We start from the raw sequence: 26,961 nt of genomic DNA on the forward strand, positions 1-26,961 counted from the left end.
TACTGAATGTCTGGTGATTTCTGTACTGGTGATTGTTCCATCTTAGCTCCGCTGGGCCCGAGTGCTACCTTTTACTCAGTCAATCATGATTTACTCATTTAGCATTTGGAACATTGTGTAGGAGTCAAGGGTTTGGCTCGAAACAGGTTTCAGTCTTATATTAAATAAGGGGCTTTTTCAGTCTACATTGGAAAATACTCTTCTATGACATCTGGAGTTCCCAGAGACTCTATTTTGTGGCCTGTTCTGTTTTCTTTGTACATGCTCCCTCTGAATATGACATGTCTTTTTCATTCCAACTCAGATGATTTACAAACATATACCAGGGAATCTTGGAAATCACTCCTCTATACAAGGGCACAATCCCTGTATCCTGGCTTCAAATATGTCAATGTTTCATATTTTCCCACAGCTAAACAAGGCAAGAATGAGGTTATATTGTGTGGCCTTCCATCTTTAGTTTAGCATATATATGGAGTTATTCAGTCAGTCTTACTTATTTACAGTTAGACCAAAACCCTTTAGCTAGATTTCTGACTGGGGCAAAAAAAGAAAAGAAAAGATCACATTGTTCCAGTGCTGACAGCCTTGCAGTGGCTCCCTGTGCATTACAGAATTCAGTATAAAGTGTTACTGTTTGTGTTTAGCCTTAAATGGTCTAGCATCAAATCATGTGGCAGATATACAGCTTTCATATGCCTCCTCAAGATCATTAAGGTCTGCATCCAGTCACTACTAACTATCTGAGGGAAGCTTTCTAACTTGATGTTATTGCATCAACACCTCACACATGCATCAAGTCTTACTGTTTTTATACCTTAGCTGATAACACCTTTATTTTATGCAAGTGTGGACGCGTGTAGAGGAAGTCTGGGAACATTTTTGTTTTTCTTGCTCTTTTTAATTAATTAATTAATTAATTAAATGTATTTATTTCTATTTATTAATTACTTACTAGGTAGAATTTGTGCCAGGTCCGAATCCCATAACACTTGTTTGGAAGGTTATACAAATATTAGACATTAGTAGTCGGTAGTATACCTCATCATGCAGCTGCTCACTGAAGCCATTATTAACCTCCTAAGACCCAAACTCTTCCACGACATGCATTTTTAATTTCTCTTTGATATTTCGGCATATTGGGGCCCGATGAATGTAAAAACAAAGAATTACCAGATTTTTTTTAACCTTATTTTTGTTTTTAAGAAAAATAAGAGACACATATGAGGATATTCGTTTAAAATTTTGATAGAACAGTATCAGTATAATGTCCTCGTAAGTGGATATCAGGCCCATGTAGAGCAAAATTGAGTATTTTAGTCTAAATAACCCAAAATGTGATGTCCACATATGTGGACGCCAGGTCCTAGGAGGTTAAGGAAGGGAAACCGGAATAAAAGGCTTAAATGTGCAGATGACACAAGAACTGAACTGGAAATCAGTGGCTACAGGTCTTGTGATGTGATGAATGTTTTACTGAAATTGCCAGTAATAAATGTGCCATGCATAGCCATCTCAAGTGTTTACAGAGAGTTTTTAAAATATCCAGTTAGTGCCGGTTCTCTGGGTGAAAATGCCTTGTTGATGCTAGAGGTCAGGGGAAAATGACCAGACTGCTTCAAGCTGACAGGAAGGCAAAAATAACTTTAAAAAACACACAGTTAAGTAACCACCAACATATGAAGAGCATCTCTGAATGGACAACAGGTCAAACCTTGAAGCAGATGGACTACAGCAGCAGGGGACCCCACCAGAGGCCTCACCTGTCAACTAAGAACAGGAAACTGAGGCAACATTTTACACCAAAATTGAACAGTTACTGAAAAAATGTTGCCTTTTCTATGGAAGCTGAACTATTTACAGCAGATAAACACTATCTGAAAACCATGAAAATATGAATCTGCCTCTTCAGCTAGGAAATGCTCTTGGGTTATAGTTTTTTTTTTAATGTTAGAGGGTCCTTCAAAAATGTTACCTGATCATTTGAGTTTCTATAGGGGGCATCTGGAATTGAACCAGAGACCTCTTGATCTGCAGTCAAATGCTCTACCACTGAGCTATACCCCCTCAGAGAAACTGCATCTGTTCACTGAAATCTAACCAGTGGATGGGTTGCTGTTATGAAGCAATTTTTAAGGAAGGGAAATAGGAGAATTTTTTGATTGAAAAGGCCAGCAATAGATATGGAGGAGGTCAAAATGTATAAAACACAGTGGAGCTTGTGTCATTCTTTGAAAGCCATGACTGCAATTCAGGCAGTACTGTTCAGGATCTTCTCAAAATTGAAGAAATTATAAACACAGAAAAGCACCATCAGATTTTGATCCACCACACAATACTATCCAAACTGTCTGATTGGGAACAGCTTCATTTTTCAGCATGTTAATGATCCCTAACGCACTGCCAGTGCAGTAAAGGCATACCTGGATAGAAAAACACACAATGAATCAATACACACATGTATGTTTAAACTGTCTTAATAAATCACTGGACCTATTTCCTATTTTCCTACCAAAATATTAAGATTTTTTAATAGTCTTGACATAAGTGACCAAATATGAGATTTGGATTTCATTACAGTTTGCCCAGCAGAGGGTGCCAACGGTCACGGACTGTCTCACACACCCCTTATCTTTTTAAAATAAAAACAATCTGAAATTAAACGAACAAAATGAATCTTTCAGTCCACTTCAGGGGCCTCTCTGTGTATGTGTGTGTGTGACTTTCTCCCGTGTCTTTGACATTGGCTGTGTGCTGTATACAGTTTAAGCTACCTGGTTGATTGGCACGGTGTAAATGGAAGGCGTCTGCAGGATGTGAAGTGGTGGGGGCTGGTGGGCAAAGTGCTGGATCAGTGAAAACCGAGAAGACCTTCATCCAACCCTCCCTGCCTGGACATCTTCAGATAGTGAATGCAAAACGTCTAAAACAGCATCCCAGTCAAACAAAGCTCTTTGAATCTGAACAGCAAACAGAAGTAATGGGACTTCTGGGACTGTGATAATGAAGTAAATTAATATGCTTAGTCCATGTGTAACAGCACAGATTACAGACACTTTCTCCTTCACGTGTCGCTCTAATGAGCCCATTACACCAATTTCATGCTAAGCAAGGAATCCTGCATGAACCCTGAGCTTAAGAGCTTGAGGGGCAACACTTGCTTCGTAAACATTTTTAAATAACTGGGCCAAAAACAAATTGAGTCGCATACGGAAAGGGGAACAGTTCGGTATTAGAGATAGAAACATTATTGGATGAATTTATGAGAATTACTAAAAAATGTTCGTCATATATTCAGAAATTCCAAAATAGAAATCCAACATGAAGCCGCAGAAATCCAGGGGGACCGGGCTGTGCGAAAAGTGCAGGTCTTGCATAATTTATTACGAAAGCTGTAATCTATCCAGCCGTGTGTCCGTGCGCGTGGCTTTGTGTACAGTCATTGATCATGCCGTGAATCCAGAAACTAGAGATTTTACAGCGCAGATGCCGTGGGAGCATCGCATCCAAATGAAGCGTTATTACAGCTGAGTTTTCTCGGGCTGTGGAAATGTTTCGACGAGGCGCGGTGCTCTGCCTTTACTTGATGCCTTGTGGCTTTTTCACCCAAGTTGGGCTGTGGTGACCGAGACTGCTGTTATCTGCGGATGTCCCTGACCAATTCAAGCGTCTTTCTGCTGAACGAGGTGGGCTTTCAGTTTTTCCCTCTTCTTTTCTTTACCTTTATGTTGTCGAGGTAACTGAGGAAAATCTGGACTGTTTTTTGTGCTGGAAGGAGTTTGAAACCAACCTGCGTGCAGTGCATTTACAGTACCATGCAGAAGGTAGTAGTAGCAGGTCCTTTCTGGGATGCTGATAATTAAATTAGACACGCTGACCACGCTGGGAATCTTTCCGTTTGGAGTGGAAAAGCTTTGACGTGCATGGCACTGTCTGCCAGCTGGAATTAGGGACAGATGAGCTTTGAAATGTTCGTGATAGTCATTTCACACAAAACAACAAAACTGGTCAGCTGGCGCAACAGATGAACTGCGTGTGTGTGTTTATAGTCCCACTTTATGGAAAATGAGGTAATAACTGTTTTAATACTGCAGGAAAAACAAAAGCAATTTAGATCATAACCGGTGTCATGCATTTGTGAATGAGTGTGGTAATTAACGATCAGTTAAACTGTGTGGCTGTGTCTTTGCCTCCTTTAAATTCTTCATGCTTGTTTATAATGTGAGAGGACTCCAGTCATTCATCAGAGGATGTGATGTAATGCAGTGCCTAAATCAGAGTGACAACGCTAAGGCCGAATATGATGGCTATCAGTATTTTATTTACTAAGTAACGTGTTTCATGTTGAGGGAGAGAAACACAGGCGAAGTTACTTCTGCAGATAATATTGCAAAGCCTGAATTAGTCACAATGTTAATAGATACAAATGAAATGATTCTCTGTTGATAACCTAATCTGCTTTAGGTGCTTTATAGAAAACACAAAAATCAGATTTCTGCTAAATTATCAATGTAATAATGTTGCATCTGCAGCAATCTGCACTTATTTAGGTTGTTTCATTTTGTGATGTTTTATTCCTAATTTAATCAAAGGTTACCATGGTGCTCTGAAAGCTCTTCTTTCCTGGAGGTTGCATTTCACAAAGACAGATCAATATATACCTGCAGCTTACTAGTGAGATGATTCACCAAACGATATTAGGAAATCTCACCCAGGCGGTCTGGACTTAAAGGTGACTGAAAAGTCAGGATACATAATTCTGACCATACTGTCAGCCAGCTGGCTGGGAAAGGTCCATCATCTGCTTCATTGTGTGTCTGGAAGCAAACTACTGGAGGTCCGCTCAGTCCGTCTGCAGTACGATGAAGTGCTAAAAGTCTCTCTGTCATCATGCTGAGGACTTTTTGGCACTAATCCCAAAAACTACATATACTATGCAAAATGTTCAGCACTCAATGCAAAATCAGGTCTTAGATATTGATTCTGTTTTTTTCTATTTGAAAAAAAAAAAGCAGCTTACAGCGTTTTTACCTTTTCTCTTGTATAGAGAAAACTTCTATTTGGAATATGGCTCTTTCAAATGTTCATTTGAGAGTGAAGTACTAGAGGTTACAAAAAACAAACTGTAGCTGCATGCACATCTGTGGTTTACATTATGAGTATCACAGTAAACTTCTGAAATCCCTCTTCTTTTTTTCTTCTTTTTAAACTTTTTTTTTCGTGATTATATCTGAACCACTTTGAACCAACTTCTCAGTGCACTGCTTGTTAACTTCTCAGTGAACAGCCTCACCGGAGATTATGTAAGGTACATGTGCGCAGCTCGCCACTGCAAGAAGTACACTGTCTGTGTGAAGCACTGCGTGGTGACACTCTCGCTCACTTCAATAACATTCCAGTCTGTTTACCTCCTCCCTCCTCTTGGTGTGCTGGAACACATTCTGTACCTGCTTGTCTGAACCCATCAAGTACTGTATAAACCTCATGAAAGGATTTGGCAGCAAGGAGTCATCTTCCCTCCACTCAAAAATCAAAATGCAGCATCCCCAGTGCCTTAAAATAGCTCCTCATCCATAATGCACCAGCAGCAGCTCTGCCCACAGAGGCGCTTCATATGGGACAGACTGACAGACATCTGCACTCAATGCTTGGGTGCAGCTCCTAAAGCTCCTCTCTTTCTCTCCTCCTTTTCTCCCTTTGTTTAACTTCCAAACCTTCATTCATTCATTCATATTTTTATTCACCAGAATGAAAATGGATGCCTCCTCTGTGTCCCTCTTCTGTTTCTTTTCCTCCTCCTGTTTCACTATTTTCTGCAACCTAACCTATGAATTATGAATCTCAGTCTTGTTGGAGATTGTCTAGCCAACCATGGTCCTCCTTCATGTGTGAGACTACTTGGCTTTTACATATCTGCTGCTTTTTTGCATAGATGCAAGGTGCAAGGTGTGGTGAGCACAAATGAATGAACCTGGTTTGTGCAGACCTCCCACATCCCATAAAACACACACACTCACCAGCCGAGCAGCTGTCAGAGTACAGCCATCCATGACGTCTGCAAAACACACTCTGCGAACCACAGGCTACACCGGGGATGCCTCCACATGTCGAACATCGCCCCCCATATCCCTCTCATCACCATCAGACTTTCTCCCTTCTTTAAACTTTTAGCTTTTGAGATGTTGAAATCCAGAGCGGCTGAAAAATGTGACAGGACTGTAGAAATGCTTGATTTTTTTCCCCCTTGGAGGTTTTGTCTCTGTGCTCTATACAGTTAGCCCTGCAAGAAGGTTCTGCTTGTTGGGCTAATATGTGATTTTAAAGATGTCTGCTTGGGGTGTATCCCACTTGTGCCCTGTGATAGGTGGGATAGCTGGATAAGCAGATCAGAAAACGTACAGAAGGATGTAGTTACAACACATGGTGCATATTTATGTCATCAGTTTTCATCACAACTCTACTGATACAAATTTGGCAGTGATCACCAGATATCTTGGAAGAACTTCACAACAACACTTAATTTTGGAATTACTTGCTCATCGACTATGTACAAGCGTAAATTGGTTTTTGCCCAAATAATTCTGGCAATGGTATTTTTGTTAAAAACTTGTGAAAATTACAAGAAAATCAGATATGGTATAATTAAATATGACTCCAGCTTTTCCCTTCGAGTGCTTCTGAAGTGTCTAGGGATCCCAGTCATGTTTACCTTGGTTGTTGCTTTAAGACTCAGTGCCACCCGATGCTGCATCACATAGTCACCTTAAGCATCATGGTGGAGTTCTGAAAGAACCCAGCATGCGCTTTTGGTACAAAGTCCCATCGGACAGGCAAGGTAGAGATGAAGGGTAGACTAAGGAGGAGGAGAGAGGATGCTATGTGGAGCATAGAGAGCCTCACTGACGTAGAGAAGGGTTGTGTACTGAGTGGTGGAGAATAGGAGAGGAGGGGGGCTGTAAAGAAAGAGAGAGGGATAGTCTGCTTACAAGCACGCTACAGTACACTTCAGTGTTACACAAGAGAGAGAGCACACCATGACTGCCTAGCACAGAGAGAGCAAGCAAGAGAGACGGGGAGTGTTGCTCTCCTACCTCTATCTGAGTAAGTATGGCGCTATCTCTTCTACATCAAAATTCCTTGCCTCAAATTGCTCAGACCTCACAGCAGGTCTGATTTTCAGATGATAAAAGATTTTGGCTGACTTTGAAGAGAATGGAAAAATCTTTCCTCATTAAATTTTGATTGAAAGTTTGAAGAGTGGAGTTGTTTGCAGTTGTTAAAGTGGGGGAAGACTGAATTTTGATCTCCATTTGACCGCTGTGAACAGATCTGATGGATATCCAGATTCCTCACCCTCAGCACTCACATTTCACTGGAAATGTTGCACTAAAGCAGAAAATGGCATTTAGTGCAGTTGTGTGAAAGAGGAGCAATGGTGGGAAGCTGTGGGCATGCTCGCAAGCGTTTCTTTCTCTGCTGGTGGGGGGAAGGAGTGCATTTGGGACCGCTAGGCTTCCTGTGTGGGGTCAATTAAATACTGCATGAGACAGAGCACTAAAAGCCTGTCCCGCGAGGAGCCAAGTGCTTTGTGTGTGTTTGTGCGTGCACGTATATATGTGTGTGTGTGTGCTGGTGCATCAGTGTGCAAAGCCTTGATTAAATTTGATGAACCAGCAATGTTGAGAGGACCACAAAGGTTCCAGTTCCAGCTTCTTTAAGGTCCTCTCCAGAATCTGTGCACCGGTGTTCTCATTGTTATCTTGATAAAAGAAAAGACAATAGCCTACAATGTGCTTTCATGTATCCATAGGACTGGTTTAATCTAGAAAATCCATCTGTATCTATCTAATTCGCTTTTGTTAACTGACATCTTTCCTCGCCTACACCGTGTAGTCACTGAATAGTTTTGAGACTTAAACGTGAGCGAAAACACTTTTTTTCGATGTAAAGCTGGATTGCGTGAGTATGTAGGCCACCATTACATATTGATAAGTCTGAAATCCCCCCCAGTTAGCTCGGTGCACTAAACAAGACACACCAATTAGGCCCAACTCAGATCTAAAGCCTAAATCAGGTCATCTTTTAACAAACACATCTGACTTAATGAAGGATGCAGTTCTGTTTAATTCTGCACTGCACCGTCGGTACACAGCTTTATGTGGGTTAGCTCCAGCCTCTCTGCGCTTTGAAGCAGTTTGGTGAAGTCAGGTTGAGGGATCCCCGGGGGGATGAAAGTCTAACGATGCACAGTGTAGCCGGCAAGGCCAAGTTGTCAGCATGGATGAAAGATATTCCTGGCTACGCTCGCTGCGTCTTCTTCTACTGTATGCCAGCGTCACTGACAACCCATCCATAACTAGTCACATATTTACATCGTCAGTGTTGTATTCGCAGCACTTATCTGTGCAGCTGACAAATGCAAGGTGTATTCACTCCTTAGGTCTCCTTAAAGAGTGGAGTTGGTGTTGAGAGAACAGCTGTTTATCAGTGTGTCCTCATAGGCTGCAGGGTTTTCCAGAGGCTCATTAAAGACTGGGATAAAGTATTCTGGGGTAACATTAGAGCAGGAGGAGGGTGGAGCTGCAAAGGACAGTATGGAGTATCAATCTGTGTGCCTCTCATATTGATCCACTCTGCCCTACTCTGGTTGCATTTCTCTCTGGCTCTGAATGATCCACCTTTCCCTGTACTGCTGCCTCAGCTAACACTTCTCACAGAAAGTAAGGTGCCTTTTCATGAGTTACAAGGCCAGAAAGATGAGCGGTTGACTGCAGAGTTCCAGCATGTTAATCTCCATATTTGTCGTTAAGATCTGGAGCTGTTTTTTTAAAGCCCAGATGGCACAGGGCTTCTCACATTGTTTACAGAACAAGAGTATGGTTGGAAAAAAGAGAGACAGATAATCATAGAAAGTAACGGCGTGCGAGAGTATCAAATAAAGATCTGCTTGTGCTCAAAAACTGAGCTGGTTTAAAATCTAATATTTAACTGTGGGTTCTGTTTTTTTGCCTTTTTTGGATTCAGTACTTGGATACTTGGATGCCACTGATAAAACTACTTTCAGTGCTTCTTTATTCACAATGGGGTCACCACAGCAGGTAGCTCCGCATATTTGATTACGCAGACTTTTACACTGAGTGCCCTTCCTGATAAAAGGGATCCAAAGGATTTGTGTCTCCTTCCAGGACTTAACAGAGGATTTTTTACTTGTCAGGCGAAATGTGTGAACCGTCACACTACGCCCTCAAAGAATTTCACTACCAAAACCATATTATTATATTTTTTGACACCTGCTTCAAGATAAACAAACCATATATACAAATATAAAATTACTTAAAAATGTACACTTTGAGTTTCTGTCTTTCTCTAAATGAATTTCATTTTTTTGTCTTCATTGGCTTGTGTAAAATCTGAACAAAATTGCTATTATAAGGTACAACTGCACCACAATATTAAAAATAGATACAATATAGATAAACCCACCTTTACTGCAGAGACAGCGCACATGTGCATGCACAGTTATACAGATCCCTGCTCTTGTTTCCCATATTGGCTCATTCATATTCAGATTGTCTGTCTGGCTTCAGTGAATGTAGCTGAGCCATTCTCAAATCTGCTTTACTCTTTCTTTAAGGAATTCATCAAAACTCACTGAACTTTAACTTAAACAGCCCTCGGCTATCTCCCCACCGCTGCCAGGCCCAGTCACTGTTGGGAGGAGTGTGAGGAGAGGAGAGCTATATTTAGAGCACCTGAACAGCAAATTAATAACAAAAAAAGAGACATATTCTCTTAATCTTGTCTCCCTGTTCTAGTCTGACTGTGTTCTTCTCTGCCTGTTTCCTTCAAAAATCTCTGTATTTTTTTCATTTCTCCCACAATTTCCTGTCATCTTTTTCTCTTAATCTACCTCCACCCATTTCGCTTGAAAATATAGAGCTCTAAGAATCAACAGTAGCAAAGCAGACTAATGATTTGACATTAAAAATGTATTGAAAACTCGCATGTTTAAGTTCTCTTTCTGTTGCGATGTAGTTCATATTAGCCTTTGCTTGTTTCTAGCCCTCTTTTTCATTCCTTCTAACTCTCTCTCCCTTTATGATTGTATGGTGCCATTACTCAGAGGCTGTTTTACCCACAGCCCTAATGATGGAAATATAGCTACCATATCTTCTCTGCTGAGGGATCGGAGAGTTATTGCAATAACTTTAATAATGTGTGTGTCTCTATGTGTGTGCGTGTGTGTGTGTTAATATGGTATATGCTTCCCTGCTTGTAAAAAGCCACACAGAAATATAGCCCCAGGGCATTTTTTTCCTAAAAGCCTTGGCAGAGTGCACTTTCTTCATTCTTAAGCAGCGAAAGTTCAGTGAGGGTGAGAGAGCATGCATGCTGCCAGCACAATGGACCCCAAATCAGGGTCTTCAGTGCCTGGGGCAACGTATAGAGCAGGCATCCAGGCCTGGCTCGCCAGGAACGAGACTTTCTTCTGCAACGGAGACGTCTCTTTCTGGCTTATTAAGACATCTGAAGGACTCTAGATGGCTGCTTGCTGACTCACCGATGCAATTCTGTTTTGTAGACTCATGCATCACCTTCCTGTCAGGAGGATGGTGCAGGGCAGGGCAAGCAGGCAAGCCCTACCCTACTCGCCCCTCTCGCCTTCTCTTCCTGTTTCTGCATTCACATGTTCGCCTCTCTTTCATCAACGGCTTTACATCCTCTGCATTTCTGAGTTTTATTCATTTTGCTTTTCCTGTGCAATAAGGGAAGATACCAATTGGCAGAGGAATGACAATCAGAGACTATTTTTAAGCTTTCCTTTGCTCAGCCATTGTTATTTTTACTTATCGAGGCTTACAAGCTTATCCTTTGTTCTGCTTTATTTTTAGAAGTTCTCCCTGTGCCCAGTAAAAAATTATACACTGCACAGTGAGAGTAAACACCACTCCAGCAATGTAGTTGTTGATTTTATATAGATATATGTGTATCTTTTTCAGGATCTCTTAATACCTGAACTTACATAAGAGGGAGGTATGGAAAAACCTGAAAGGGTTGTGAATATGATGCTGGAGAGGGCTGCATGAGATTTGTGGCAGAGAAGGGCAACCCAAGGGAGAGCAAAGCTGAGCAGAGAAAAGATCTTTATTTATTTTTTTAAATTTATTACATGAAGTCTGACTTGCAGCTAAAGCAAGAAACTATACAATACCAGCATGCGGGCGTGTACACAACAGTGCTGCAGTCAGGGCATCAATTTTGTATAGGAAATGACTGTTGAGGCAGCGCAGCAGTGGTTGTGAAGCACTTAGGCAGCGCGCACCTCCCTCTCTCCCCACTGTTACCACGGGCTGAGGGGAGGAGGGTTCCGCTTTTTCATTGCAATGGGGGGAAGAAAGCGCTGGCAGGAGCATCATGTCTGCCTCCGACTCGAGCGCTACAGGACTCATCTGCAACAAGGTACGCTGTTAACCCTCCCCCTTATTTAACCACTCTGCATGCGATTCCAGCCTCTTCATCTACGAGTCCTCCATCGCTCTGCTCAGAGGCGTCTTCATTCTGCTTTTTTCCCTCTTCTTCTTCTCCCCAACCCTCTCACTCTTTTCTCAGCAGAAGTCTGTTCACTTCATTCACTTTTCCAGCATAGCCCCTACTTGTCCTCTCGTCCCTCCCTCCCTCTTTTCTTCTTCACACACACTGAACTGAAAACACACAGGCTATCTCAACTCCATTACTTTGCAGCGGTGCTTTTAACTAGTAGTTCAGTGGGTGGCCTGTCTGATGAATAATATGACTCATGACCCATTTATTTATGGCTTGTCTGTTTATAAGGTCATCCATACCAATAAATAGTATACCCCAGACCCGTTTGTGGGTCTGTTTTCCCTGTTGTCTACAATAATGTTTCATGACATTATTGTAAAAATGCAGCAGCAGCTTCAACACTTCACTGTGGAATTCAAAAATAAAAGACTGAGGTATAATTTCTGGAATAAAAGACATAACAGTACTTTGATATGTACTGAACAATTAATGGAATAATGTGTATTTATACATCTGCATAAATATGTATCTTATTTTGCACAGACTGCCATAATATTGTTCATCTACTTCAGGCATGATGGCTAAGTATAAAAAGAGCAAACCATGGCTCTAACAGCTGGTTCATGAGCAAGGAAACTTGTTTTGTCATGTGCATGCTTCCCTCTGCTGGCAGGAATCTACAACTGCTGCTGTGTCATTATCACACGTTCCAGTCCGTAACATCTGGGGGATTTCTCTCCACACCCTCTTTGCCCATAACTGTCAGCTGCACTGTGAGCAGGTCTGTCTTTTTAAGGGTCCGGTCAGTCAAACAGAGTGAGGTGTGAGTTTGCACGGTACAGTAAAGCTGTTTCAACACTGAGACTGACCAGTGTGTCTGTGATTGTGTTAGATTCCACTCTTGGTCCTATTTTTGTGCAATCAGAACAAGGATTTATTTATTTATTTGTTTTTTTACAGTGAGACAGAGTTTGTCAGAGACTGGAATAAGTAGTGAAATATATTCATGATTTTTTTTTTCTGATCTTGCAATATATTCGGTTTGTTAGAAATATGGATTGAAGGATGCATAAATATGAGGGATTACAACCATGGCTGTGTCATACATTAGATCACTTAACAGTTTATTTAAAAATTAGGATCAAGATTCATTATCTGCATTTAACCTATCTAGAGTATTAGGAGCAGAAGGACTGTAATCCAGGTGTAAGTCTGTACACTGGACATTAAACTAGCATCCAGCTTTGAAGCAACAAAGCCATTATGCTGTCACATTGACACTAAAGCTTAAAATGTAAAGGTTTTTTTTTTTTTACTCATGCCCTTTAATATGCTTACCCATACTGATGAGTTGGAATTGGTACATGCATATCAGCATCTGTTCCCATAATGGCTGGCAAAAGCTTATTTCCAAAGTTCCAGCTTTCTTATTTCTTCACTGACAGAATTGCAATAGAGGCAAAAGTCTGTGAAATTCTTCTGTGACTGGCTTTTATTGGCACTGCACCATGGGATGTATCACACTTGCCTTTGAGGCTGTGTAGACGATTCTCTACATACTAATTGGGTACATATGAATAGTTGGAAGGCACTGAGGAAGAAAGAGAATGAGAAGTAGTTAGAAAGACAGAAGCAAAAACACCCCAGAGGCTCCCCATACTATTAAAAGATAGGTTTAATGTGAGATTCTCAACTTCTGCCATGTATATTTTTACAAGGTTTGTGTGACGCAAAAGAAAATACCTGGACAGCAGACAGCTGATATTATGTCTATGCAAAGATCTGGACAGTGACAAAGAGAAAATGACTGTTGTGGAGCCCTTCTTCAGCAAATCAAAGCAGTTAAATTAGACAACAACAGTACAGTTAGTGTGTGTGTGTGTGTGTGTGTGTGTGTGTGTGTGTGTGTGTGTGTGTGTGTGTGTGTGTGTGTGTGTGTGTGTGTGTGCACTGTGTGCTAATGAGACTCTGAACTTTAGAATAAATATCCTCCCGTTCTATCTGTAGAACTTTATGGACTTTAATTAGGTTTTGTTTCTTGCGCTGGCAGACGCTTCAGATTCTGTTCTGCTTCTGGCAGGCTTTGATATTCAAATGATATCCACAAAACTCTGTGCTGGATTCAGCTAAAATATTTTTCTGTTTGTTTTTTTCTGGGCTGGGTGAGGGGGGACAGAGGTGGAAAGAGGGATGAGGCAGGTGGGAGACAAAAGGTAAATGAAGGATGACGTTGTTCTGGAGCTATATTTAGGTGTCTTATGTGGATACTCCTGTTTGGTATGTGAGGAGTCTTCCAGCCTTACATCCAGCTGGGACTGCAGCCACCAGGAAGAGCAGGCTTGGAGTGAAAGGATGAGTGTGGAGTTTATGGAGTGAGCATTCTGAGTTTTATTTACATCTGTATCTGTCTGTGCTGGATTTACTAATTCATTTTTAATGATTAAACTGTGGCATTTCAAGAATTGATGTTCTTGAGAAATGATTGACTGACATTTAAGCACTTTTTAAAATACATATACATAAAAATTCCCCTATCTCCCCTGCGATCTATCCTTCAAGCTTGGGTCCTCTACTAGAGGCTTGGAAGCTTGAGGGTCCTGCACAGTTGCCGTTTGCAGTTTGCTAGAACTGCGCTCTTCTGAACAGAGATCTCAGATGTTGTTCTTGGGATCTGCTGGAGCCACTTACCTAGCTTGGGGGGGTCACTGCACAAATTGCTCCGATTACCAGTAGGACCACTGTTACCTTCACCCTCCACATCTTCTCAAGCTCTTCTCTGAGCCCTTGGTACTTCTCTAGATTCTCGTGTTTCTTCTTCCTGATGTTGATGTCATTTGGTATTGCTACGTCTATCACTATGGCTGTCTTCCACTGCTTGTTGGTTAGCCACCACCATTTTGTCCGTCTGTGTCTGGAAGTCCCACAGGATCTTAGCTCGGCTATTCTCCACAACCCTAGTGGGCGTCTCCCATTTTGACCTAGGGACTTCCAGGCCATATTCGGCGCAGATGTTTCTGTACACTATGTCGGCCACTTGGTTATGGTGTTCCATGTATGCCCTGCCTGCTAGCATCTTACATCCTGCTGTTATGTGCTGGATTATCTCAGGAGGCATCTTTACACAGCCTGGTGTGATAGACCCCAGCCTCTGGATCTTGTGCTCAGAGCTTGTTCCTGTGCTGCCATGATTAGTGCTTCTGTGCTGTCTTTCAGTCCAGCTTTGTTCAGCCACTGGTAGGATTTCTGGATGTCAGTCACTTCCTTTATCTGCTGGTGGTACATACCGTGCAGGGGCCTGTCCTTCCATGATGGTTCCTCCTCTTGCTCCTCTTTGGTGCATTTCTGCTCCCTGAGATATTCACTGAGCACATCTTCCTGATGTATTTGTGGATGTTTGCTGCCTTATCCTGAACTGTGGTGCTGACACTCACCAGTCCCCGGCCTCCTTCGTTCCGCTTAGCATACAGTCTCAGGGTGCTGGACTTGGGGTAAAACCCTCCATGCATGTTTAGGAGCTTTCTCGTCTTGATGTCACTGGCTTCTATTTCCTGCTTATTATAACAGCAGCAGGGTACCTGATCACAGGCAGGGCGTAGGTGTTGATAACCCAGATTTTGTTCTACCGTTCAGCTGATTCTCAGGACTTGCCTGACCCTCTGCAGATACTTAGTGGTTGCAGCTTTCCTAGCAGCCTCTTCGTGTGGGATGCCTGTGGGATGCCCAGATACTTGTAGCTGTCCTCAGTGTCTGCAATATTTCCTTCTGGTAGCTTGATCCCCTCAGTTCTGACTACCTTCCCTCTCTTTGTTACCATCCGACTACACTTCTCCAGCCTGAACGACATTCCGATGTCATTGCTGTATATCGTGGTGGTGTGGATCAGTGAATCGATGTCTCGTTCACTCTTGTCATACAGCTTGATGTCATCCATGTACAGGAGGTGGCTGACGATTTCTCCGTTCCATAGTTGTATCCGCAGCCAGTTTTGTTGATGATCTCACTGAGGGGGTTCAGGCCTATGCAGAACAGCTGTGGGGACATAGCATCTCCTTAATAGGTCCCACACTTGATGGTGACTTGTGCTATGGGCTTGAAATTGGCATCTAGTGTTGTTGGCACATCCCCATTGAGTTCCTGATGAAGGCTCTACAGGTCCTGTTGATCTTGTACAATTCTAGGCATTCCAGGATCCATGTGCGGGGCTTCGAGTCACAGGCTTTCTTGTAATCAATCTGGGCACTGCACAGGTTGGTCAGTCTGGTCTTGCAGTCTTGGGCGACTGCTTTATCTACCAAGAGCTTGTGTTTCGTTCCTCTGTTATTCCTGCCAATTCATTTCTGTGCCCCTGCTCATGTATTGACCCACGTGCCTGTTCATCTTAGCCACTATGATGCCTGACAAGAGCTTTCAAGTGGTACTAAGGCAGCTTATTGGCTGGTAGTTGGATGGGACCGCTCCCTTCTGGGGGTCCTTGGAGATCAGGACTGTCTGGCTTTCAGTTAACAATTCTGGGTGTGTTTCATCCATTAGCAGTCTGTTCATTTGTGCTGCCACTTTAGATCCACTAGCCACTGAGCATTGACATTGTGGGTTGCGTCCTTCTCCCATATGCTCTTCCAGTATTGCTCCATCTCCAGGTTTGCTGGTGTGGTTCTCATATTGTTCCCCTGCCTCTGAGCGTATACCTTGGATGGTTCTGTGGAGTACAGCTGGTTTATTCTCCTGGTTTCTATTTCTGTGTTGAAAAAGCTGTGTTGTATTCAAGACTTTATACAGTACTGTCAGTATGATTTTAAATTGTAAAGCAGTACCAGTGGTAATAGTCCTATGTTGTTGTTGTTGTTGTTGTTTTTGTTTCATTATAAATCATATCCAGACATTGGATATAAATCTGGATATTGCAGCATGTGTTATCAAAATGCTTGGTTGAAAATTGGACTTTTGCCAATGCATGGTGTGCCAGTCTGAGTGAATAAATAGACAGCAAGGTCGTGTTGCTTGTTAGTGTTGCAGAACTCGTGTTCATATTCCCCTGGGTGACATGCTTTGGAAAGCTGCAGAAGAAGAAACCCAGGTGCAGAAACAGGTGAATAGGAAGGAAAGAAAAGGGAAGTACGGAGGTCAATGCGTAGATGATGATCTATCTGTAGCTGAATCCGCAACATATGAGCTAAGTCTGTGTTTTCTATGCCGTGAGGAATTCTGAACAGCTGCTTCCAGGTACCTTATTGGGCTGATTTATGTCTTCTCCACCTGCTTTAAGACTTTCCTTCCTTTCCTCGTTCACTCAGGGTTCAGCCGATTCCTACACTAGTCGACCCTCTGATTCCGACCTGTCCCTGGAGGAGGACCAGGAGGCGTCTCGGCGTGAAGCCGAGCGCCAGGCTCAGCTGCAGCTGGAGAGAGCCAAGGTGAGAGCCTCAAGGTCAAAGGTCAATTATTGGCTTTAAAATCACCTCTACCTCCACAGGTACAGCAATAAAGTCCTGAGTCATGCTGAAAGCTTGCGTTCCAGTCGACCACTTTAGTCTTTATGCGTGTAAGGGTCTACAGAACTAAAACTAATCTTCAGATACACATTTTGCTGAATATTAAAGAAAAGGTCATTCGATATATTGCCATAGATCTTATTTGTTTTGGGGGGGTTTGTCGTCCACAGGCTAAATCAGTAGCATTTGCAGTGAGAACCAATGTGAGTTACTGTGGGGCCCTTGATGAAGATTGTCCAGTCCAAGGTGCTGCAATTAACTTTGAAACCAAAGACTTTCTGCACATAAAAGAGGTGAGAGCCATTACAATTCTGCATTTGTACATGGTTTACAAATAAAGTAACAATAAATATTTACTCTGATTAATGTTAACGCATCTTGCATCATGAGAGGTGTCTTTCACTGTTACACAGAAATACAACAATGACTGGTGGATTGGTCGGCTGGTGAAGGAAGGGGCAGACATCACTTTCATCCCCAGTCCAGTCAAACTTGAGGCCATGAGGATAAAGCAAGAGCAGAAAGCAGCAGCTAGGTCAGAGATTACGCAGCTCTGAGAGACCTCTCTGTTTTTCTGACGCTGTTGTCCTAATTTTAGCAGCTTCCTCTGCAGCACACTCTTTGTAAAGTTATTTTATTACTTCTGCTCATATGTTGCTGTGGTTTGGAGGTCCTTCTTTCTAAATTGCCTCCTTAGGGGATCCACGCATAATGAAGCTTTGCATTATGTTGCTCCACAGGAAAGGAGGGAACGCGTCATCCGGAGGCTGGAGGTCCACCCCTCCATCTGCAGGTGAGAGAGACTGAAGGAGTCCTGCTGTCATGTCTGTCTGTCAGGCCTTCAAGCTGCTACTGAGTCAGATTTGCGTACAGCGACTATTTCTGGGCAAAAATGTTACCTTCGGGGAAAACACGTGTTTACAAAAATCTTTTTACTATAGAGTTTTACTTTAAATCAAACTGAAGTTCAAAAGTTATTTGATCACTGCTGAATTTGGATCAGAGCTTCCTGAATAACACACAGTTAACAAAACTGTGCGATTGTGAAGAAAAACTCGAGTGAATGCAAAAAAAAAAAAAAGCCCAGATTGTTATTGTTCTTTTTTTTTTAATTGTTTTATTATTTTCAGTTTATTTCCAGAGTGGGGTTACTCATTTCTGTTTAGTCTGTATAGTTTAAAAATGTTTTACTCTTGTTAGCCCAGTTAGTAACTTGCAATTTTGCTAAGTGGAATCATAAGCCCCTCCACTCCACTTTCACAAACACTGGACACGCCCCTGCTCATCACTAATTGCAAGAACCCACTTAGCTTTTCGCCTCTTTGCTCAATGTTCATTCTGTTTGTTTTCAAAGCCAAACAGAAGCAGAAACAGGTATGTTGGGGTATTCATCTGTGTATCACTCTGCTCCGATTATTGAATTTAAATGTTTTTATTAAATTTTTATAACTTTAAAATCTATCTCTGTGATCGTGTATTACTGTAACTTCCACATATCTTAATTTTCATGACTTCCACACTGTCTGCTTGTTGCCTGTGCAGACTGAACATGTCCCCCCATATGATGTGGTCCCTTCAATGCGGCCGGTGGTCCTGGTGGGTCCTTCGTTGAAAGGCTACGAGGTGAGTCAGCCATCAGTACTGTTCTTCAGTTATTTGGGCCTGGTTCTGTTTAATCTTGTGTTTTGATGCATGTAAATTAATTTGATTTAAATATTAAATGTATTTTTAGAGATAGTTTTTTATGTATTTTTATTATGGACAACACATTTGATCACAGTTGCATTTTGGTCCAGTCAGAAAATATTGCAATAGCTATCTGACAAATTGATGCAAAGCAAAAACGACAAATTTCAGCAATAGTTTGGCCATCCTTTAACTTTGTCTCTAGTGTGAACATTTATGAAATTTGAGATTCATGCTGCTCATGATGAGTCATTGGCAGGTCAAAATCCCACTTTTTAGCTGCAAACATTATGATGTCCCATAGTAGCCTCTGCTGTAAAATGTGTATAATTAGTAAACTCGCATTGTTATTATGAGCACATTAGTATGCTGACACAAGCAGTTAGCTGAAAGTACCAGTGTGCCTAAGTGCAGCCCACAGAGCTGCAATGTACCATATCGCTTTTCCAGAAAAAGACAAATAAGCTATTCTGAGGCATTACTTAATGTTGCAGTAATCTAACTGGGAATTAGCCATTATCTGAAGCCTTTCATTCACTTTGCTTTTATTAACAAAGAATAAAAATTAGGGAATTAAGCAGGAAATTAAGCAATAATATTTACTGTAACTATATATATGTTAAACGTATTTAGATGTTTGAGTTATTTCCAGCTAGTTTCTGCTCTTTTTCTCTTCTGGATTCCCTTTCTAGCATGAGTTTAATCAGGTGTGGATTTTCTGATCCAGTAAAACTGGGGTGTTTGGCTTCCATTATCCCATGAACACTTTTACTAAGCCGCAGTCCCACCCTGATGAAATTAAAGGGCACACAGTAGGCATCTTTAGATCCATCTGAGAGCTACAGAACTGCATGTATGCCCCTTTGCATTAGCCACACCATGTGTTATACTCCCATACTGAACAGACACGGACACACACACGCACACACACACATGCACACATCACAGATGAGACATATGAAAACCCACTGCAGTCAAAACGAAATAATGTCAGAATGCATCAATTTCGATGACTCGGTGGATGAATATGTGAGGCATGTGCTTCAACATTTTCTCCCTGCCTTGCTCTTTCCTCTGTGGCGGTGCAGGCTATGAGCCAAGCTGTTTGTTTTGTGTGTGTGTGTGTGTGTGTGTGTGTGTGTGTGTGTGTGTGTGTGTGTGTGTGTGTGTGTGTGTGTGTGTGTGTGTGTGTGTGTGTGCGTGTTGAAATATTTATGCGTTGCTCTGGTAATGTGCTTTGGGGATGCTCCAGTGGTGAATGCCAGGCTGCCTCTTTCTCTCATTCCCTCACATTCTCTTTCTCTGTGCTCCGTCTCTTGTGTACAAATTATTTTCGGCGACTCATCAGGGTTCTTCGGCACTGTCTCTCCTCCTTTCCACTCCTTTGCCTTCTTTCCCCATCTCTCTGTTTCAGTGTGGAAGCTTCATCCTCTACTCCAAAGGCCATTCATTTTTCAGGACTGTTTGAAAATAGACTGCTTCCCTTCATCCTGGCAGTGCACTAACATCATTGTGCCACTCAGACATCCAAGTGATTTAACACTGAAAAAAGAAGGACTGTAATGCTGCTCATTTTTATCTGTGCTGACTCTTTACAAAGCTGTAACTGATTGGTCTTAAAGCTAAAAAATCCCATCACTGTCCTTCCAGCTGTTTACAGCTTCATTATAGTGTGTGACAGCTGTATTAATCCTCATTTAGTGCAGACACTTAAAGTCAGGTGTCACTAAAATCAGTGAAACATGCAAGAAATACTAAAGAGCAAGACGTGTGCATGAGTGAATGCATATTTCACAGCCCTTTCTCTCTCACAACTTCCCTCACTTATCTTCCTTGTTTCTGTTTCCTAGGTAACAGACATGATGCAGAAAGCTTTGTTTGACTTCCTAAAGCACCGATTTGATGGCAGGTGGGTAACGGCTGTCTGTGTCACTCTCTGCAGGTGCAGAGCAGCGTACAGTAACGCTATGTCTGAACTGCCGAGCTGCTTGTGTGTTTCTGCATTGCACGTTTCGTGCTCGAAAGCACACACGATGACGATGATTTATTTTTAGTTGCAAGCGAGAAGGAGCACGAGCTCGTCTCCTCCTTTGAAATGGAACAGTTGTGGATGTGATGTGATAAGATGCTTCTTGTTTAGGATCACTATTACCCGGGTGACCGCTGATCTGTCATTGGCAAAGCGCTCAGTGCTGAACAAGAAAGCCATAATGGAGAGATCCAACACACGCTCAAGTCTGGGTGAGATTTAGAAAAAATTTTTTAAAAACTTGTCTTTGATCTTTTTTTGCTCAATAAAGATGGACAGATGGGTGCTAAAAATAGATGCCCCTTCTGTCTTCAATGACAGGAAAACTTAAATAAGTGATGCAGCTCTGTTAAAAGTGGCTTATGCAACTCTCTGCCATTCACAGCTGAGGTCCAGAGTGAAATAGAGAGGATCTTCGAGCTGGCCAAGTCTCTTCAGCTGGTCGTCCTGGACGCAGACACCATCAATCACCCGGCACAACTCCTCAAAACCTCTCTGGCTCCCATCATTGTCTACGTCAAAGTCTCATCACCTAAAGTAGAGTACAATCCTCAAAGCTGCCTTTCTGGTCATATTCTGGATTCTGAGCAAACTAGTGGTTAATTAAACCTCTGTGGCACTATTTTAATTATTTAAATATTTGCTGGTTCCCAGCATCTGAGGGATCGTACACAAAATGCCTTGTTTTAGATGGTAAATGATGTACATGGTTACATGGTTCTCTCCAGGTACTCCAGCATCCTCCAGCAGTCCAAAGCAGTCCATGCAATTAAGAGTTAGGTTAATTGGTTATTGTAAATGACTCCTATGGTTTCTCTCTCTGTGTTGGCCCTGTGACAGGCTGGTGAATTGTACCCTGTCTCTCGCCCAATAGTAGCTAAGATAGGCTCCAGCCTCCCTGTAAACCTGAATAGGATGAGAGGAAGAAGATGGATGGATAAATGATTGGATGGATAAATGATAACAGAATTAGAAAGTTCAACTCGGAAGGTTTTAAAATAGTACACTCCCCGTACAGATTAACATTTGTTTGAAGGAGCTCGAAAGAGGCAAATCAATGAGGAGAAATCATTTGGAAGAATTGAAGAGGAATTGAGACTTTGATGACTCATAATGGCAGAACAGAATCCCAGCAGTGATAGGATTTAGAGCACTGAGTGACTCTGAGTGGGAGATGGGGAGGAAGTGGGTTGCACAAATGAGAGTCTGAAAGGGAGAATGAAAGAGAGCGTAGATTTAAACCACACAGAGTGGAGGCTGATTGGCTCAAATAAGGCAGGTGAGAAGATGATTGGACTCGAGTAAAGATGTCAATATTGAGACGGACAGCACGGAAAAGATGTAGACATGGAGACAGGAAAGCAGGCAGATGAGTGATTACAGATCTTTCTTACTGAACGTACGCATGAGCATTATTTAAACAATTTCTGTCTGTAAGGGGTGTGTCTAATGCGGTTAAAACTGATAAATTAATTGTATGATATTAAATTAAAACCATGCTCGTTCATTTTTTGTGTGTGTGTGTCTGAATCATCTGGCAGGTTCTTCAGAGGTTGATTAAATCTCGAGGGAAATCACAAAGCAAACACCTCAATGTCCAGATGATGGCGGGGGACAAGCTCGCTCAGTGTCCACCTGTATGTCACGTTATGTAATTAAATGATATTTTAAAAGTTTAAAAAGTTTTCATTGAAGGACTTTGTATAAGTTTTCTCTTATCATTTTCTGAATCAACAGGAGATGTTTGATGTCATCCTGGATGAGAATCAGCTGGAAGATGCATGTGACCACCTTGCAGAGTACCTGGAAATTTATTGGCGTGCTACGCACCTCCCCTGTTCTGCCCCAGTGAATCCCTTACTGGACCAAAGTGTGATAACTCCACCTTCTGCTAACTCCAGCCAACAGGTAAGAGGAAAAAGAAACTCCTCAGGTGGTGCTTGATTTACTACTTTCAGATGCATTATTAATCACATATCCTTTGCTTCCTGTGTCCATTCTAGTTTTCTGAGACTCAAGAGTTGATAGAATGAGCACTACTTCAGATGTAGGTGAGATGAAACTTACTTTTCTGGATCTGCTATCGTTACCGTCTCTTGAAATTTGCCCCTTCGACCTCTGCAGGAGCAGCTTGTGCTGTCAGCTGGGGTCAGACAGTCGTAGCGCACAGGGACCAGGGCACCACCAGGGGGCAGCAGCAGTCCTCGTCTCTCCAAACCTGGCCACCACCTTCTCCAGCCACACCTGGGCCAAAGAAAAGAGGAAAAGCAGAGTATGTGAGAGAGAAGGAGCAGGAGGCTGGTGAGCTGGAAGGAGAGAAGACACAAAAAACAGGAAAACAAGAAGAAGGAGGAGAATGATTTGATCAATGCTGCAACAGAAGAAGGAGCCTCCACCTTACTGCTGCCCCCTCGGCAAAAGCTCCCTGCTCCCACTACCACGCGACAACTCAGGGCCAATTTCTACAGCTCCACGTGCACTGGTATTTCAGAAAAACAGTGTAGCAGTGCAGTTACAACTCACTATCTGCCCCCTTTCTCATATTTTTCTCTCACCGTGACCTTAAACCTGTACCTCACTCCCCGCTTTTACATTTGAAGTCACGTCTCCCACCTGACAAAGGTGCGCCAGCCTACGTTTGCTCACACAGGCAGATTCGCCTCTCACTGTAGCTACATCACACACCTGTAAAGTTCAGAGGAAGTTAGCCTACAGTCCTGTAGCATAGCAAAGCTACCAGTGTAAAACCTATACACCCTCCCAACACAGGGTTCCAGGGGGTCTGTGTCTGATACACGCCACTTAAAGAGGGTGACAGAAAATCAGCTTTGTATGTCTTCCATCTCTGCAGCTCTCGATGAGTTGTCATTCCAAATGTTTAACCAAATGTTTTCTCTACAGCACAAATGCAATGTCAGAGGCATCATGTTGAGAGGCACTTATGTTAGAGGACTCTTACTTCCCCTTACTTGCAGCTCCTGTTTTATGTTATTCTTTCTATTGACCTTTTTACTGTAACTGTTGTTACTACTGTTTATAATTCGTAAGCTCACTCTCAGTGTCACTGATTGCATATCTGTACACAACAGTGATGCTGAACACGTATATAACAAGCACAGACATGCACAGACGGTCTATATGCATCTTTGTCACAGCTATGAATGTATAAACGCTGGTCCACTGGCTTAGGAAGGATTACTTATAATAACTGTGGTTTGCAGATGATTGGAGGCAAAACCCGAAAAGGTCTGTTATCACATCTAAATATCCTAAATGCTTACACTTTACAAAGTTTTACTGTATTTACATGATTTTTCTACCCCAAAGAAAAATAGTTCGTAAAATTGTTTTATCCTCCCAGAAATAATTGATCACAGATAACCCATGTTTAACATGAGCTATTCCACAACTGCTCCTGACTTAGGACTAACTTCAAAATGTTCATTAAGATGGTTTGAAAGTAAAACTTTGGAACCAATGAGCCAATAATGATGATAATAATAATAATAATAATAATGATGATAATAATAATAATAATAATAATAATAATGGAAATATTAGAAATGAGAAAGATTAATGATTTCCAACAACATCTGTAGACAATTAACAGTTAAATATTACCTCAGTGTGTCTTCTGAACGTGGTGCTTGGTGATTGTAGCTCTAAATTACAATAAGCGCATCACCGTAAGCTACGCAGCCAGGAACATGGTCATTTATTTATTTACGTCCAATATTTTGCTGTTACTCTCTGTCAATATAGCGTCAGCATTAAGTTGCTCTGGGAATAAGAAGCTGTGGACACTCACTACACTACACCACTGAGAAGACTTCATCTCCTCTACAGGAACAAGATCTCTGAGCACATGAACTGATTGTAAAGGTTTACTTCCTAACAAGCCTGGGAAAGTATTTTATTATCATTGGACATGAGGGTGACCTCTGGTGATGTATTTACGTTAGTACCAGGTCTTATAACCATTATTACTTATTCTCTGCCCACATAGCAGGATATACATTATATATATGCATAGACTTTAATCAAAAACATGTCAGATTTCATGTGCGTACAACCACCAGTGTTCTCTTTTCTGCATCCATTTCATGTCTTGCATTGCTCACAAAAATGAATGCGTCTCAGTAAGCACTTCAATAATCGCATTAATGCAACTGCTTGTGTCATTTAAAGCAACAGAATTCTGCTAACATATCATACATATAAATAATCGAATATATGTGCATGATATATTGTATTCCTGTTTCATCAGAAGGGCTTTTTCAGATCAGCGTCACATGAGCCGTTCACTCTTCAGACTAAATCTGCGCGACCTATGTAACCACTTACATATGCATTATAAAGGCTTAAATGTAAATACTGTATATTAAATATGCAGATACTATTATTATTAGCAGATTGCACAATAACAGCAAAAGCTGACAGGTTTTAACCAGTACACAATTCTATAATCAGCGCCTCAGAAAGCATGTGTTTATATGTAATATCCTCTTTCTTTCTTTTTTTAAAGAATGGTGCACAGCTTATATAGGACCACTATTAAGGTTGCTTCCACTAACACCCTGATTCATTTCTGAAGGGCCGGGTTTGAGATACATAACTTCTACTTGATGAAACACAGAGAGCACAGTACCTTCTTTCGATAAAACCTACTCGGCTTCTCCTGTTGCTTAATTTTTATTGCAAGAAATTTATACAAAAGTCAATTATACTTCTTTGGTTTTCCAAAGCACAATTTTTTACAATTATCATTTCCTATTGCGTTTCACTTGCCTAAATTCTGTATGCAATACAAAGTTTAGCATCAACGAGACACTAGCTGAGACTATCAAAATATCTCCTCAGTTAAGACGGAGTATAATTGCACTACTATTATTTATACTAAACGTTATGCTGTATCCACCTCCAATACAGAGGAAAAAAACTGTTTGGCCTAATGATGATGTCAACGTTTCTCATCGTTTCTGACAAGTCTGCAAGATAAATGATATCCAACAGTGTCTGATGATGATGTGTAATGGGTGCATCTTTTGTCAATAGCACACGAGAAGGAGGAGGTGAATAAAAAAAAACATTTCATTAACGTTTGTGTGTGCCATGTGACTTTTCATCAGCTATTCACAAAACCACCAACAGAGGGCAGAAGTAGCATTCTAGCTATCTATGCAACAAACAAGATGCAGTTTCCCATTTTGACATCAATCAAACAAAATTGAGAGAAAACTGAAATTAAAGTTGTGAGTCTGTCCTCCAGCCACCCCATAGCACTGCCCAACCACACTACTGGACTAATTGCAGATGAATGTGAGGAAGAAAAATCTTGTGGAAATCTTCTACTATATAAGAAAGTTTCTGCCCTTAGTTGTACCTTGGCTGAGACACCCATGTTTAGCATATTAAGAAGGGGTGGGAGGGGTCATAACAAATTTAACAACATATTCCGGATCTCTATAATCGACCCACACATACTTTTGCATCATTCACTGAAAAAACAATCTACTAACATAATTTATATAAGTACTAATAAGCCACTTGTTTTGTTCATTATGACCTGTGTTTCCTATGTAAGCAATATATTATTGTATTATTCAATTAAGCGTCACTAGGGAGGCTGGAGCCTTTCCCAGCTAGCTGGGCGAGAGGCAGCCTACACTCTGGACAGTTCACCAGGGTTAACACAGCAGGGCTAACACGGGATTAGAGTTAGAAACAAATCTGCTAACATTGTTCATATACATGTTATTTGGAACATGATCATCTTTTACCATTGGTCCAGGGCTTACAGTACCCTGGAAAGGTCTTGAGGCACCCCTCATTTCTTTCTGTTTTATTAGCAAAAACTGGGAAATAGGCTCAGTGTATGTGTAAACATACATGGAAACACAGTCTATAAGGCAAAAACAGACTTTTTTTTTATTCTAATGAGACTGAAAGTCAATGTTTAGTATGGACATCTTTAACATCTAACATCTATTCTTTAACACAGCTCGATCGGTCTTGTAGGCAAGTTTCCTTGTCATTTCTTGAAGACGTCTTCGGGAAAAGTCCCCCAGCCTTTGAGTCCATTCTCTTCTATAATGATTCCACACTGCATCAGTATTGAGGTCCAGACTCTGGGGAGGCCCAGACTGGACTGGAAATGTTCTATTGGATGTTTTTCTTTCCAGGTTTGCATTTAGTAAACTGGCAGTGTGTTTG

General features: G+C 41.6%; 1 protein-coding gene and 1 non-coding gene across 4 annotated transcripts; one reads left to right on the plus strand and one right to left on the minus strand.

Moving 5' to 3' along the window:
* Positions 1–1,995: 1,995 nt before the first annotated feature.
* On the minus strand, positions 1,996–2,067 carry trnac-gca. Its single transcript has one exon. It is a non-coding gene; the product is annotated as a tRNA-Cys (tRNA).
* Positions 2,068–3,410: 1,343 nt separating this feature from the next.
* cacnb3b (calcium channel, voltage-dependent, beta 3b) lies at positions 3,411–25,846 on the plus strand. 3 transcript variants are annotated; one of them, XM_040047958.1, is made up of 14 exons: positions 3,411–3,686; positions 16,836–16,955; positions 17,204–17,326; positions 17,447–17,568; positions 17,774–17,826; positions 18,388–18,407; positions 18,576–18,656; positions 20,570–20,628; positions 20,860–20,960; positions 21,134–21,285; positions 22,290–22,385; positions 22,486–22,656; positions 22,752–22,799; positions 22,873–25,846. In XM_040047958.1, the coding sequence occupies exons 1-13, from the start codon at positions 3,648–3,650 to the stop codon at positions 22,779–22,781; spliced, it is 1,167 nt and encodes a 388-aa protein (XP_039903892.1). In that variant the 5' UTR covers positions 3,411–3,647; the 3' UTR covers positions 22,782–22,799; positions 22,873–25,846. The 3 variants fall into 3 exon arrangements, with proteins under 3 accessions (XP_039903892.1, XP_039903890.1, XP_039903891.1); XM_040047956.1 differs by lacking the exon at positions 3,411–3,686 and adding an exon at positions 7,119–11,460; XM_040047957.1 differs by lacking the exon at positions 3,411–3,686 and adding an exon at positions 7,119–11,460 and having other exon boundaries at positions 22,752–22,795.
* The last annotated feature ends 1,115 nt before the right edge of the window (positions 25,847–26,961 follow it).

Source organism: Simochromis diagramma, unplaced genomic scaffold (assembly GCF_900408965.1).
Source record: "Simochromis diagramma unplaced genomic scaffold, fSimDia1.1 OVJJ01000387.1, whole genome shotgun sequence".
NCBI lineage: Eukaryota > Metazoa > Chordata > Actinopteri > Cichliformes > Cichlidae > Simochromis > Simochromis diagramma.